The sequence below is a fragment of the Panthera uncia genome, assembly GCF_023721935.1.
Source record: "Panthera uncia isolate 11264 chromosome A3 unlocalized genomic scaffold, Puncia_PCG_1.0 HiC_scaffold_11, whole genome shotgun sequence".
Taxonomy (NCBI): Eukaryota; Metazoa; Chordata; class Mammalia; order Carnivora; family Felidae; genus Panthera; species Panthera uncia.
This window is the reverse complement of record NW_026057578.1, coordinates 16,540,335-16,553,768: the sequence shown is the minus strand read 5'-3', so window position 1 is coordinate 16,553,768 and position 13,434 is coordinate 16,540,335. Positions and strand designations below refer to the sequence as shown.

The window sequence follows — 13,434 nt, the reverse complement described above, 5'->3', positions numbered from 1 at the left end:
ACTGGCTCTTCCCTCTTGGATGGGTGAGCCTCAGAAGCATGTTTTCATAGGCCCACTGGGAGTTTCTGGCTGCCTTTCTCCCTTTTACCCACAAGTGGGGATTCCAAGCCAAGATGCCTTTGTAAGCATGCCCAGTTCTGGATCGGCTAGCATTTTAGTGGCCCACGCCAAGTCCTGTTTCTAGCAGAATAGGTGATTAGAGCCTGTTTTACCTCTGCAGAAAAGGTCAAGGCTCCACGGATGTTCCCCATATACCCTTCCTCTATCGGGTGTGGGGAAGAGGCAGCTCAAGGGTATGTCAGACAATCCTCGGGTCTTTGGTCAGAAGGAAAGCTACAGCAGGCATGATGGTCCCCAAAGCTGGGCATAGCGTCCTTCCCTGCAGCCATGCATCTCAGCCAAGACATTGCCCATGGGGTGAGGGCCCCACACCTGCCAGGCCTCCGGTTGTGGGAATATGCCACTATGTCTAGCACACATACCTCATGACATCACATTCGACCTGTCCCTTAAATGTCTTGCTTTTGCGGAGTCTTACAAAGCCCACTTGCACTTGGGCCTTGAGAAGGCGAATTCCTCTAGCTTTGAATTCTCTGTGGCCCCTACCTTTCGTACCACCCTCCGTCTGTCCTGCACTGCCAGCCAGGTGCCTGCTGGGGCTCTGGGACTTAGACCATTCTGTCCAAGTGGGGGCCTAGCCTCCACCGAGCCACTGCCAGACCAGCCGGGGTGGGGCAGAGGCAGAGAGCCCGGCGGGAGCTGGCCCTACACAGAGGTGAGGAGCAACCACCACACTTCTGTGGCCCCAGGTGCTGAGATGGGCCCGTGGGGTGCAGAGCCAGGCCGCTTCCCTCAGTCACATGGTGTGTGTGCACCTAGGGCACCCTTGGGAGTGTTTGACAGGTGCAGCTATGAGGCTCGATGCTGGGAAAATGTCAAGGGCTATTATTGTTAAAATATGAAGCTTTATCTTCCCCACAGAAGTGGGACACTCAAAGCTCTGTTGATTTCCTGCCACAGTCCAGTAGGAGACCCTCTCTTTCGTGGGGTCACACAGCTTTGCCAGCACAGCCATTCAGCCACCCAGCTGAACTCCCACCTGGCTTCAGACGTTCCTTCCCTTCGGCCCCGAGAGGCAGCTCTGAGCACAGGCTTCCCGAGAGGAAAGTGGGCAGTCTCTGCCTCTGGCTGACACTCGGGTTTACAGAGGTTGCATTGCCCCCTTGGCCAAGAGTAAGGAGGAGCGAGTCTGAGCCTCTCTGACTTGGTTGCTTGGGTGGTGGCAAAACTCACCAGCTCCTTGGCTTTGCTCCTCTTTGAGACTGAGGAGAGATGCTCACTGGCTTTGTGGTGTGAAGAGGAGGCAGCAAGTGCTCACAGCTGTGCTGCAGGACCTCACCTGTCCTAGTGAGTAGGGCTGGGACAGCTTTGCCATGTGGATCTACCAACCACACTTCCAGTGCTTGCCCACGGGAAGGGCAAGGTGGACTTAGGGCCTTGAGAAAAGGACCCCCAGGCTCTGAACTTTGAGACCTCGGCACTTTCTGCACCAACGTCAGACTCTTCGGGAAAAAAAAAAAAAAAAAAACACATAAAAAGAAGGAAAGAAATCTGCCCTACTGCCCCTTCACCCCCGTCCTGTCCCCAGACAAGATCGTCGCACCTTGACCTGGGTGCCCAGTGAAGGGAGAGGGTTGGTGCCAGTGCCCATGCTATGTGCCTCTGCCCTGCTCTCCAGCAGCAGATACCGCTTACACTTTGGCCCCGGCAGCCACGACCAGCCCTTGCCCAGCCCTGGCTTAGGGTGCTGAGGACCTTTCTGTTTAATTTCTGAAGCAGAGAGAATGATCCCAGAGTTTGAAAATGAAGCCTGTTTGCACTTTCATTCACATGCACTTTGGTGGAATTGTTTTTGTACTTACTGTGTGTGTGTGTGTGCGTGTGCGTGTGCGTGTGCGTGCATGTGTGTTCTTTAAGAGAATCCTCTGGTTTAAGATAAAATGACTCTTGACTCTTGAGAGAGAAGAAGTTAAAACTGTGGTGTTTTGTCAGTGTATTGAAACAACATAAATAAACTTGGAACATCTGGATGATATATAGTCAGAGTCTGTTTGTATTTTCATGGTAAAACATCCAGAAAACATGAAATGTATATCAATAGTGCCATCACTGAAGAGAATAAAGTATTCTTTTTGTTGTTAGGAGTCCTTATTCTATTTTAAAGGTAGGAAACAAAGGATAAAGATAAATGGATATACTTGTCTACACTGAGAAATGTAAACAATGGGAACCCCCAAAGAATAGTGTGGAAAGGGCCTGATCCTTGACAGTTTAAAAATGGTCAAGGGCAGAAAATTCAATGAAGCCTCCCGTTTTTAAAATAACATCATACTTTCAGGTGGGGAAATGTCAAGCTGAATAGTTAGACTCTTAAGTTTCCCAGAGATTGAGCAGGTAGGCAAGTGGCAGAAATGCCCTGTTCGATCACATCAACCCCTTTCTTGTCACTATCCTTAATTTCTTTGCCCTGCTGCTCTCCTGGACTACTTAGCTAGAGTACCAACCGTGGAACTGTCCAAAGCCCATCTTCTCCACACCTTTCCCGAGAGCTTATCTGACTAAGGGGATTGGTGCCATGGTTGACCGATGGTCTCTGGCTTCTGTGTGGACCCTCAAGGCTGCCCAGGAAACAGTTGGTTTTTTGTGGGGGTTATCTTTGATTTCCCTTTTCATACTCTTCAAACATCTTGCCCCATTACCTTCCCTGTTGTCTCAATACATGTGTTCATCATCTATATCACAGAGAAAATGAAAGTCATCAGGAGGAATACCTCCACCCTCCTGCCATTTCATCTGCCAATCTCCTCCCATCCATTTCCATTCTTACTTCTTTCCTTCCTATTATAGTAGAAGAGTTGATCCTTCCACTTGTAGAAGCTAGTCCTCTACCAGCCGTGGCTGCTGTAAAAGGAAAAGAAACATTAAGAGACAAGAAAGGACTTTTGGAAATTTAAAATTGGTTGCAGAGATTATTCGACACATGGGTTGAAAGATAAAGTTGATGTTGCCCAGGAAGTGGAATAAAAAGACAATGAAATGAAAAACGGGAAATAATATTAAAGGACTAGCTGGAGGTCCAATATACAACTTATAGGAATGCCAATAAAAGAGAACAAAGAAATTATATTAAAAAAAAAAAACTTTTACTAAAAGGAAATTTCACAGAGTTGCAAGACTATAGTCACCAAGTTGAAAGGTTATACTGAATGCCTGAAACAGTGGGTGAAGAGGAATGACACTAAGCTACATTACTGTGAAATATCAGAATAATGACAACAAAGGATTTAAAAGCTTCCAGAGGGAATAAAACAGGTCTCATCCAAAGGAACATGAATCAATAGCATTGAACCTCTCAACAGCAATGCTGGAAGCAAGAGAGTGTAGCAATGTTTTCACAATTCCAACGGAAAGTTACTTCCACCCTAGAATTCTGTACCCACCTGAGCTGTCAATCAAATGTGAAGGCAGAAAGAGCATTTTCAAACATACGTTTCAAACTTTTATCTCCTGTGAACCTTTCCTCAGAAAGCCACTGGAGGATGTGCTCCATTAAAATGAGAGAGTAAATCAAAAAAGAGGAAGATCCCCAAAATGCAAAGGCATTTCAGGGCATCTGGGTAGCCCTGTCCGTTAGGCGTCCGACTCCTGATTTCAGCTCACGCTTTGTGAGATCAAGCCCTGAGTCAGGCTCTGAGTTGACAGCGTGGAGCCTGCTTGGGATTCTCTCTCCCTTTCTGTCTGCCCCTCCCCCACTCGTGTGCTCGCTCTCTCTCTCTCTCTCTCTCTCTCTCTTTCTCTTTCAAATAAACATTTTTTTAAATGCAAGGATAGTTCAAAATAAAGTCAGTCTATGTATACACCACATTACTAGAGTGAAGTGGGGAGGAAACACAATCATCTCCATTGATGCAGAAAAGGTATTTGCCAAAATCCAACACTGTTTCACAAGAAAAACAGAAAGCTAGGAATAGAGGGGGAAGTTTCTCAACATGATAAAAGACATCTACAAAAAACCCCACAGCTAATATCATCCTCAATGGTAAGAGACTTTCTCCCTAAGATTGGAACCAGACATGGAAGCCCACTTTTCACCACTGCTTTTCATACTGGAAGTTCTAGACAGAGGAATTAGATAAGAGAAATAAATAAAAGGCACCCAAATTGGGATGGAATAAGTAAAACTATTCATGGATGACATGATCTTATATAAAAAAAATCCACAAGAGATCTGCCATAGCTGCTAATTTAAGCAAAATCACAGGGTATAAGATTAACACATGCAAAAAGCGCTTGTGTTTCTATACCCCTGCAACAAACAATACAAAAAGGAAAACAGGAAAGAAACTCTACTTACAACAGCATCTAAAAAAATGAAATACCTAGGAACAAATTTAAAGAAGGAGGTGAAAGGCTTATATACTAAAAGCTACAAAACCATTGCTGAAAGAAATTTAAAAAGACCTACATTCATGGAAAGACATCTGTGTTCATGGGTAGGAAGACTTAATACTGCTAACATGTCAACACTACCCAAAGTAACCTATAGACTCAAAACCTATTGAAATGCCAATGGCCTTTTTTCAGGAATAGAAAAGCTGATCTTCACATCCATATGGAATAGCAAGAGGATCTCAAAAGCCAAAACAATCTTGAAAACGGACAAAGTTGGAGGACACAGATCTTCTGATTCAAAACTTGCTGCCAATATAATTAAAACTGTGATATTGGCATAAGGATAGACGTAAAGACCAATTGAATAGAGTTGAAAGTTCAAAAACTAACCCATACATCTATGGCTAGTTGATTTTTTTATTAGAATTCCATTCAGTGGGGGAAGAACAGTCTCTTCATCAACTGGTACTGAGACAACTGGATCTCCACTTGTGAAAAAATGCAGTTAGACGCCTACCTTATACCACATAAAAAATGAACCTCAAATGGGTCAATGACCTAAATATAAGAGCTAAAACTGTAGAGGTAAAATAAAACATGGAGGCAAATCTTTATGACTTTGGAACTGAAGGTGAATTCTAGATGTGACACCAAATGCACAAGCAACAAAAGAGAAAACAGACAAGTTGAAGTTCATCAAAATGAAAGACTTCGGTGCATCAAAGGACTTCATCAAGAAAGTGAAAAGACAACCTATAGAATGGCAGGAAATACTTGTAAATTGTCTATCTGACAAGAGTTCAATATCCAGAACGTACAGAGAACTCCTAAAACCAAACAACAAAACGACAAATAACCCAAATAAAAAATGGGCAGAGGGCTTGCCTAGACATCTCTCCAAAGACTACCATAATGGCCAATAAACACATGATAAGACGCTCCACATCATTTGTCATTAGAGAAATGCCAATCAAAGCCACACAAGCTCCCACTTCACACCTACCAGGATGGCTGTCAGCATAAAAATGGAAAAGAATCATTGTTGGCAAGGGTGGAGAAGCTGCTGGCTGGAATGTAAAATGGTGCAGCCACTGTGGGAAACAGGTTGGCTGCTTGAGGAGGAGTTTGGTTCCTCAAAAAGCCAGACATAGAATTACCACATTACTCAGAAATTCCAGGTATGCACCTGAAAGATCTGAAAAGAGAACTTGTGTGCCACTGTTCACTGCAGCATTATTCACAATAGCCAAGAGGTGGAAAGGACCCAAGTGTCCACCGGTAGATTGATGGGTAGACAAAATGTGGTCTATCCATACTACAGAGTATTACTCAACCATAAAGAAGGATTAAACCCAGGGGCACCTGGGTGGCTCAGTCGGTTAAGCATCTTGACTATCTTGGCTCAGGTCATGATCTCATGGTTCATGAGATCAAGCCCCATATTGGGCTTCGTGCTGGCAGCATGCTTGGGACTCTCTCTCCCATCCTCTCTGCCCTCCCCCACTTCTCAAATAAATAAATAAGCATTTTTTAAAAAGGATTTAACAACATGGATGAACCTTGAAAACATGATGCTAAGTGGAATAAGCCAGGCACAAAAGGACAAATACTGCATGAATTCCACTTAACAAGAAATATCTAGCATAGGCACATTCATGGAGACAGAAAGTAGACTGGAGGTTACCAGGGACTGGGGCAAAGGGGGATGGACAGTTATTGCTTACTGGCCATAGAGTTTCTCTCTGAGGTGATGGAAAAGTCTTGTAAATAGATAACGATGATGGTTGTACAACAGTGTGAATGTACCTAATGTCACTGAGCTGTCCACTTAAAGATGGTTGAGGTAGCAAGTTTTGTTGTATAGATTTACCCACAATTTCAAAATTAGGAAAGAAAGAAAACAGAAAGAAGAAGGAAGGAAGGAAGGAAGGAAGGAAGGAAGGAAAGAAGGAAGGAAGACAGAAAACATAGGTGTCCACGAAGTAGGACATCCAACAAGGAGAGAGATGAAGGGAATGTCCAGAGTGATGGGAAGGAAGGGCCAGGTTGACAACTGAACAAGTGTCCAGGTGAGAAGAGAAGAATGAAAATGTTCAGAAAGGATGAAAACAAAACAAATGAATCAAAACTGCTGTATTATTGTATTAAGAGGATATTTTCAGCTCTATCAGACAGAGTTTAAGAGAGGTGTGTGTGTGTGTGTGTGTGTGTGTGTGTGTGTGTGTGTGTTTGGTGTGTATTTGATATTTCAAACCATCAAAGGAGGTAGTATTAATTAACTTTAGGAAAAGCAGAAGCGTGAGTTTGGATGGGTGAGATCTAAAGGTTCTCATTCTGTAGTAGAAAGGAGTCCACTTGATAATTTTTTAAAATCATAAGGAGGAGGAATATCAGGATAATCGTGCTATTTTGACACATGGAGATCAATTCCCAAGGAAGCAGCTTTTTAAAAAGTTGAGGAGTGGGAAGGGACCTGATCGTTTTCATTATCCACCTCATAGTCCTATTTGATTTGGGGGGAATGGGGGAGAAGGGAGGGTGCAAGAGAGCGAGGGGCAGAGACAAAGCGAGTGAGAGAGAGAGAGAGAGAGAGAGAAGTGGGGCTCACCCGAAGCGGGGCTTGTGCTCACCTGATGTGGGACTTGAGCTCACCTGATGAGGGACTTGAACTCAAGAACCGTGAGATCATGACCTGAGCCAAAGTCAGATGTTTAATGACTGTGCCACCCAAGCGCCTGTCCTATTTGATTTTTTTAAACTTCTGTACATTCATCCATTTCTAAAAATCTTTTTTTCAGAAAGAAACCTGGGGCCCCTCTCTGGACTATGTGTGAACACTGGCCCAAAGGTCCTGTGCCCAGCTCATGTGAGTGACAGATTTTTCCCTACGAATCCCGTGGCCCTTATCCCCTCTGCCTGTGGATGAACCTGCAGGTGAGAGAAAGGGTGTGTACAGGTGGAGGAAGTGGTAGGAGTGTGGGTGGGGGCCGAGGAAGCACAGAAAAGTGGGCTGAGGAACGTCAACGTGGAGGGAATATCCATGGACGTGGGTTCCCATTGGTTCAGTGTCTGGCTCCCCTTCTCATTCCTGAAAACATGTCTTTGGCCTTCATACCCAAACGACAGAGTCCGGCCAGCCAGAGGGAGAGGAGGGGACAGGGAGGGTGGCAGGGGAAGGAGGAGGAGGAGGACAGAGAAGAGATGCACCCCTGCGGTGGCCTTGCTGCAGGAGTGGCCTGGCTATTTTCTGCAGCATCGGGGAGGGAAAGGCAAGTGGAAGCACTGCTGATAGCCATGTCAGTTGGCCCAGCTTTTTACACGAATTTGGTAGATAGGTCAAAATGAACCCAGCCCTCCCCCCGGGCAGGAGTTTATCAGACAGAAACAGGAGTGCAAGGCCACAGGACATTAACACATCCGTGTTCTCCACGGCCTTGTTAGAATTATTGTGAAATTGGTAGCAGCTTAAATGTCCAACAGCAAAGAAACGGTAAATAGGGAACAGGGATACAGAAATTAATCCCACATTATACAATGTGAGGCAGATGGGTTTTTTTTAAAAAAACAACTGGATCTCTTTTTTTTTTTTAATTTTTTTAATGTTTGTTTTTGACAGAGAGAGAGAGAGAGAGAGAGAGAGAGAGAGAGAGAGAGAGACAGAGCATGAGCGGGGGAGAGGCAGAGAGAGAGGGAGACACAGAGTCGGAAGCAGGCTCCAGGCTCTGAGCTGTCAGCACAGAGCCCGACGCAGGGCTCGAACCCACAGACTGTGAGATCATGACCTGGGCCGAAGTCAGACACTCAACCGATTGAGCCACCCAGGTGCCCCAAATCTCTTATGTGTTGACATGGAAAGATGTGTGTGAGAAAAAGTGAGTTGCTATGCATATGTATAGTATGACCTGTTTTTCTGGGAAAACTAGTATAAGATATATAGGTTGTAGACAAAGGTCCAAAAGGATGGTCACCATTTAGTTTACAGCAGTTACTTTGGAAATGAGATTAAAGATGGGTTAGAGGAGAAGATTTCACTTTATTCCATGTTCTATATGCTGGAAATTTTCAAAACGGTTTATGCAGAACCATCGTGTGGGGTTGTTAAAAACCAGCTTTGGGAATGCAGGGGGAGGAGGAGCCTGGTGGAGCTGAAGCAGGGCCGCTCAGGAAGGGGGCAGGACCCAGGGCTCGGCCCTGATTTGCTCCTGGCACGTGGGCAAGCCACGGCCCCTGTTTGGGCGGAGGCTGGACGCTTGGTGCTGTGTGTGCTGCTGACAGTGGGGACGAGGGCACGCAGGGCCACCCCAGGGCACATCAGAGCAGCCGGGCCTTCAGGCGCTAGAGTGAGTTAGAAGTTGCTGACATGCTAATGAAAAGGCAATGGAGGAAGCTGCGTGACAGACCCTGAGTTGCCAACTGAGGAGGGCTCACCGGGCAGAACTTTTCTCACCTGTGCAGCGGGCCAGGCCCTGCCCCTGCTCTGAGTTAGAACCCTCAGTCTGGGCAGCTGCAGATGAACCAGGACAAAGCCTTCCTTCCATGCAAGCTGGGGAGGGCTGAGCCCTGGTTCCTGAGCCTCGGGTCTCCAAAGGGCAGAGTGGAGCATGGGGCTCAGCTCGGCTGCAGTTCTCTTCCCAGGACGGTTCCCCGAGCGGTGCCAGAGCAGGTGAGCTCTGGGCAGCAGACTTTGGCTCAGCATGAGGGTGTGCCAGAGTCTTCAGGCAATGAGGCTGGCTCAGGACGGAATGAGCCGTCCATCCCCAGAGGTGTCTGGGGACGGGCTAACTGCAGAGGCTGGTGGTCCCCTTCCAGGAAGGGGTGGAGAGGACAGTTGTGTGAGACAAGCCCTTTCAATGGCCAGTCCTCCAGGCACTAAGGGAAAGGGGATGTGATTTAGCTGGTGGAGTCAGGGAAGGTTATGTGGGAGACTAGCATTTGGGCTGAACCTGGGGGCCATTTCAGAGAACGCAAATGTGACCATGTGGCAAGGGACCTCAGAGACCCTCCCTGTGAGGCAGGACACGCAGGATCCTCATCAATCCACATGAGGCTCAGGGAGCTGGAGTCACTCGCCTAAGGTCACACAACTTGAATTGTGCAGTAGCTCTTAAAAGTTCAGAGGGTCCCTGGGGCAGGGCCTGTCTAGAAGCCAGTGGGTACAGCTGGGCATCTTGATTCAGGTCCAGAGTTAATTAGTAACTGAAAGGCCCTGCAGCCAGCTCCCCGCTGGTTTGGGAGCCAAGCGAGTGGGTGACAGGTCGCTCCCGGCTGGGAAGGTTGTCCGGCAAGTCAGGACTGGGTTTCAGGTCAGAGGGACCATGCCGAGAGACAGGAGGACAGAGCTGTGCCCAGGACTGCTCCCCAGGACCTGAGCTTGGACCCAGAGTTTTCAGGTGAGAGGCTCAGGCATGAGCAGGACCCCTGCCTGCCAGCCTGCTGGGCTGCCAAGCTGACACACGAGGTACCTGGCTCCTTTCCTTTCTGGCTACCAGTTTCCTCCCTTTCCTTCCTAACACTGTCTTTCCTAATTCCCTTCCTTCCTTTTTCTTTCCTAACTGTCCCTGCCTTCCTCTCTTCTCTCCTAATTTCCTTCCTTCCTAGCTTCTTCTCCCCTCTCTCCTTTCCTTCCTTCCCTCTCAACTACCTCTCTGCCTCCTGGGCCACCCGATTTCCTTTCTTCCTAACTAATCCCTTATACCCTCACTTCCTTCCCTCTAACTCCATGCCTTCCTCTTCTAAATTCCTAACTTCTTCCTGAAATTCCAGGACACAGGCTTTGGAGTCAGACTACTTAGGCTCAAATTCCAGTTAGATCCTTTACTAGCTAGGGGTCTTGATCAAGCCACTTCACCTCTCCATGCCTCAGTTTCCTCCTCCTCAAAACAGGGATAATGATGGTTTCTAATCCCTGGTGCTGTGGGAACAAAATAAGACCAAGCTGGCACTTGGTTGCACTGTTATTGGTATGTCATTGGTATGCACTGGGCAGACGGGCATGTAAATGAATAAATTCCAGCAGAATGAAGACAAGTGTAATAACAGCAGTGGGCCCAAAGAAGGGGACAAGAGTTTATGGGATTGGGGCCAGCGGATGATCTGGCAAGACTTTTGGGGAAAGCATATGAGGCTGAATGCAAAGGGCTAGCCGAGAAGACCAGAACGGTCAAAACAGTGCACCAAGGACAGGGAACTGTGTGACCCCCACCCTCACTGTGTCCAGCAGGCCCAAGGACGAGTGAGCAGGTCCATGAGCTGGTGGGACAGAGGCATGCAAGTCTAGGCTGGGGCACTTAGAAGGAAGGGGCGGGCTTGTGGGGCTCAGGGAGGGACTTGGGCCACACGCTGGGAGTTCCCAGGGGTCTCTATAGGTCTGAATAGTCAGGAGAAGATATTGATGCCCAGCCTCTGGCCAGACAATCAGAAGACTATGCTGCAGGAGTGAAAGCAGCCATAGGCTGAGAGCTGCACAGGTGTGAGTACCAGTCAAGGCAATGGGAGTGTGGTGGGAAGTGCACATGTCAGAGTTCTCCCCAGGCCTTAGTGCCGCAATATTAAGTGAACAGCAACACCTTGAGACATTTTACACAAAGGTACAAATACAAAAATTAGCCTAACCCACTGTCCCCTTGGGTCACAACCCTCTAGCCTTTTTTGGTGGCTATGCACAAATGTATCTGCGCATACATGTCTTTCTTTTCTTTTTTTTTTTTAATTTTTTTAATGTTCATTTATTCTTGAGAGAGAGAGAGACAGACAGACAGAACACAAGCAGGGGAGGGAAAGAGAGAGAGGGAGACACAGAATCCAAAGTAGGCTCCAGGCTCTGAGCTGTCAGCACAGAGCCCAACACGAGGCTCAAACCCATGAACCACGAGATCATGACCTGAGCCAAAATCAGACGCTCAACCCGCTGAGCCACCCAGGTGCCCCACATTCTTATACAGCTGGTATCCCTGATATACCTATCATTTTGAAAAGTCCTTTTTTGCTTGACATTGTATGACACACATATTCCCGTTTTGATTTACAAAGCCTTAGCTATTATTTTTCAATTGGGTACTTTTCCACCTTATGTATGTACTATAATCGATCTTATCAGCTCATTCCTGATTCATTAGTCAAATACGTACTGAGCTCCAATCATATTGCTGGTCCTTATCTAGGTGCTGTGGATTCAACAGTGAACAAGAAAGGTCTTTGCCTTCACAGAGCCAATGTTCTAGTTTAAGACGGAAAACAAAGAGTTGATGATAAGGTGTCAGCGTGGTACGTGTTATAAAATAAAACACAAAGCAGAAAAAGTGGATCAAGAGTGGGTGGGAGTAGGGTTGTACAGTGACCAGCCATCCTGGTTTGCCCCAGAGCTGTACTAACTTTAGCATTGAGAGTCTCATATCCCAGGAAACCCTTAGTCCCAGACAAACCAGGGTATTCAGTCACTCATAATCTCAGAAAAGGCCTGAGAGGTGACATTTGAGCAGAGGCCTCTGGGATATTAGTGGAAGCCTAGCCATGCAGAAGTCTGGGGGAAAAGCATTCTAGACAGAGTGGAAAGTAAATGCCAGGGGCAGGAGGCCAGAGGGCACTCTGTGTGTTTGAGTGACAGCAAGAAAGCCAGAGAGGCTGGAGTGTAGTGACAGGGAGAGCATGGGAACCAAGGTGGAGAGGGTAATAGGAGCTAGGTCTCATGGAATCTTGCAGACCATGGTAGACTTTGGATTTTAATCCTAGGTGTGACCGGAAGCAACCAGAGTTTTTGAGCAGCCAGCTCATGTGATCCACTTAGATTTTTTTTTTTTTAAGTGGCTCTCTGGAGTTGGGTGGAGAAAGATTGTAGAGGGTAAAGATAAACGTCAGGAGACAGTAGGAAGCTATTGCAATAGTCCACGCCAAGTGGTGACCGTGGCTCAGACAGGGAGGTTGCAGCAGAACTGGCGAGTAGCAGTGCCTTCTGGATTTAATTTGAAGGTAGAGTCTCATGGGGATTCATGGTGGACTGGAGGTGGGTGAGGGTGCCATATTTCTAGATTGAACTCCAAGTTGCCAGCTTGAACTTTTGAGCAGGTGGTAGATGGAAGACTGACAGAGGATCAGGGTGGGGCCGAGTGGAAGGGATGTGAGCCAGGACTCTTGTTTTGGATGTGTTATGAGTGAGGTGCCTCCAGGGACCCAACTAGTGAGCTGCTGAGGGAGCAGTTAGAGATATAAACCCAGATTTAGTGCAGGAGAGAGTCGGAACTAGGGAGACAAGTTTGGGAATTGTCGAGTGTATAGCTGGTACTTAAAGCCATGAAACTGGTTGTGATTGACTCAGAAACAAGTATAGATAGAGATCTGGGGACAATGGGGATAGGCCAGTGGCAAAAGAGGAGACAAATCCAGCAGAAGAGATGGAGAAAGAGGTGAGGTGGAAGGAAAACCAGGTGATCCCAAAGCCAAGTGGGAAGACCGGTGTGCCACCACTGGCTCTGGAATACGGGGGTCATGGGCCCGCTGCTTTGGTGGAGTGCTGGGATTAAAGCCTCTTTGGGGGGCGCCTGGGTGGCTCAGTCGGTTGAGCGTCCGACTTCAGCTCAGGTCACGATCTCGCGGTCCATGAGTTCGAGCCCCGCGTCGGGCTCTGGGCTGATGGCTCAGAGCCTGGAGCCTGCTTCCTATTCTGTGTCTCTCTCTCTGCCCCTCCCCCATTCATGCTCTGTCTCTCTCTGTCTCAAAAATAAATAAATGTTAAAAAAAAAAAAAAAGCCTCTTTGGAATGGGTTCAAGAGAGAAAAGAAGGAGTGTAAACTGAGTCCAGACAGCTCTTTTGAGGAATTTAACTGGAAAGGAGAACAGAGAAGCAGAACTGTGTCTGGAGAGGGACGTAAGGTCAAGAGAGGGAGTTTTACAGCCAGCGGGTCTTCTGACGTGCTCTGAGCCGGGCATTTCAGTTATGATTATGGTCACTATTCTTCTCCTGTTCTAAAACAGTGCTGCTGAATAAAG

The 13,434-nt window shown here is 47.1% G+C and overlaps 1 protein-coding gene across 2 annotated transcripts in view; it reads left to right on the top strand.

The window, feature by feature from the left end:
• The window catches only part of L3MBTL1 (L3MBTL histone methyl-lysine binding protein 1), a 54,339-nt gene extending 41,149 nt beyond the window's left edge, over positions 1 to 13,190 (top strand). The window contains exons 22-23 of one of the 2 annotated variants that reach the window (XM_049650756.1): positions 7,251 to 7,386; positions 11,613 to 13,190. In XM_049650756.1, the coding sequence (XP_049506713.1) occupies positions 7,251 to 7,326 (76 nt within the window). In that variant the 3' untranslated portion in view covers positions 7,327 to 7,386; positions 11,613 to 13,190. The remainder of the gene's footprint in view (positions 1 to 7,250; positions 7,387 to 11,612) is intronic. The other variant, XM_049650754.1, reaches the window with a different exon arrangement.
• Positions 13,191 to 13,434: the final 244 nt, after the last annotated feature.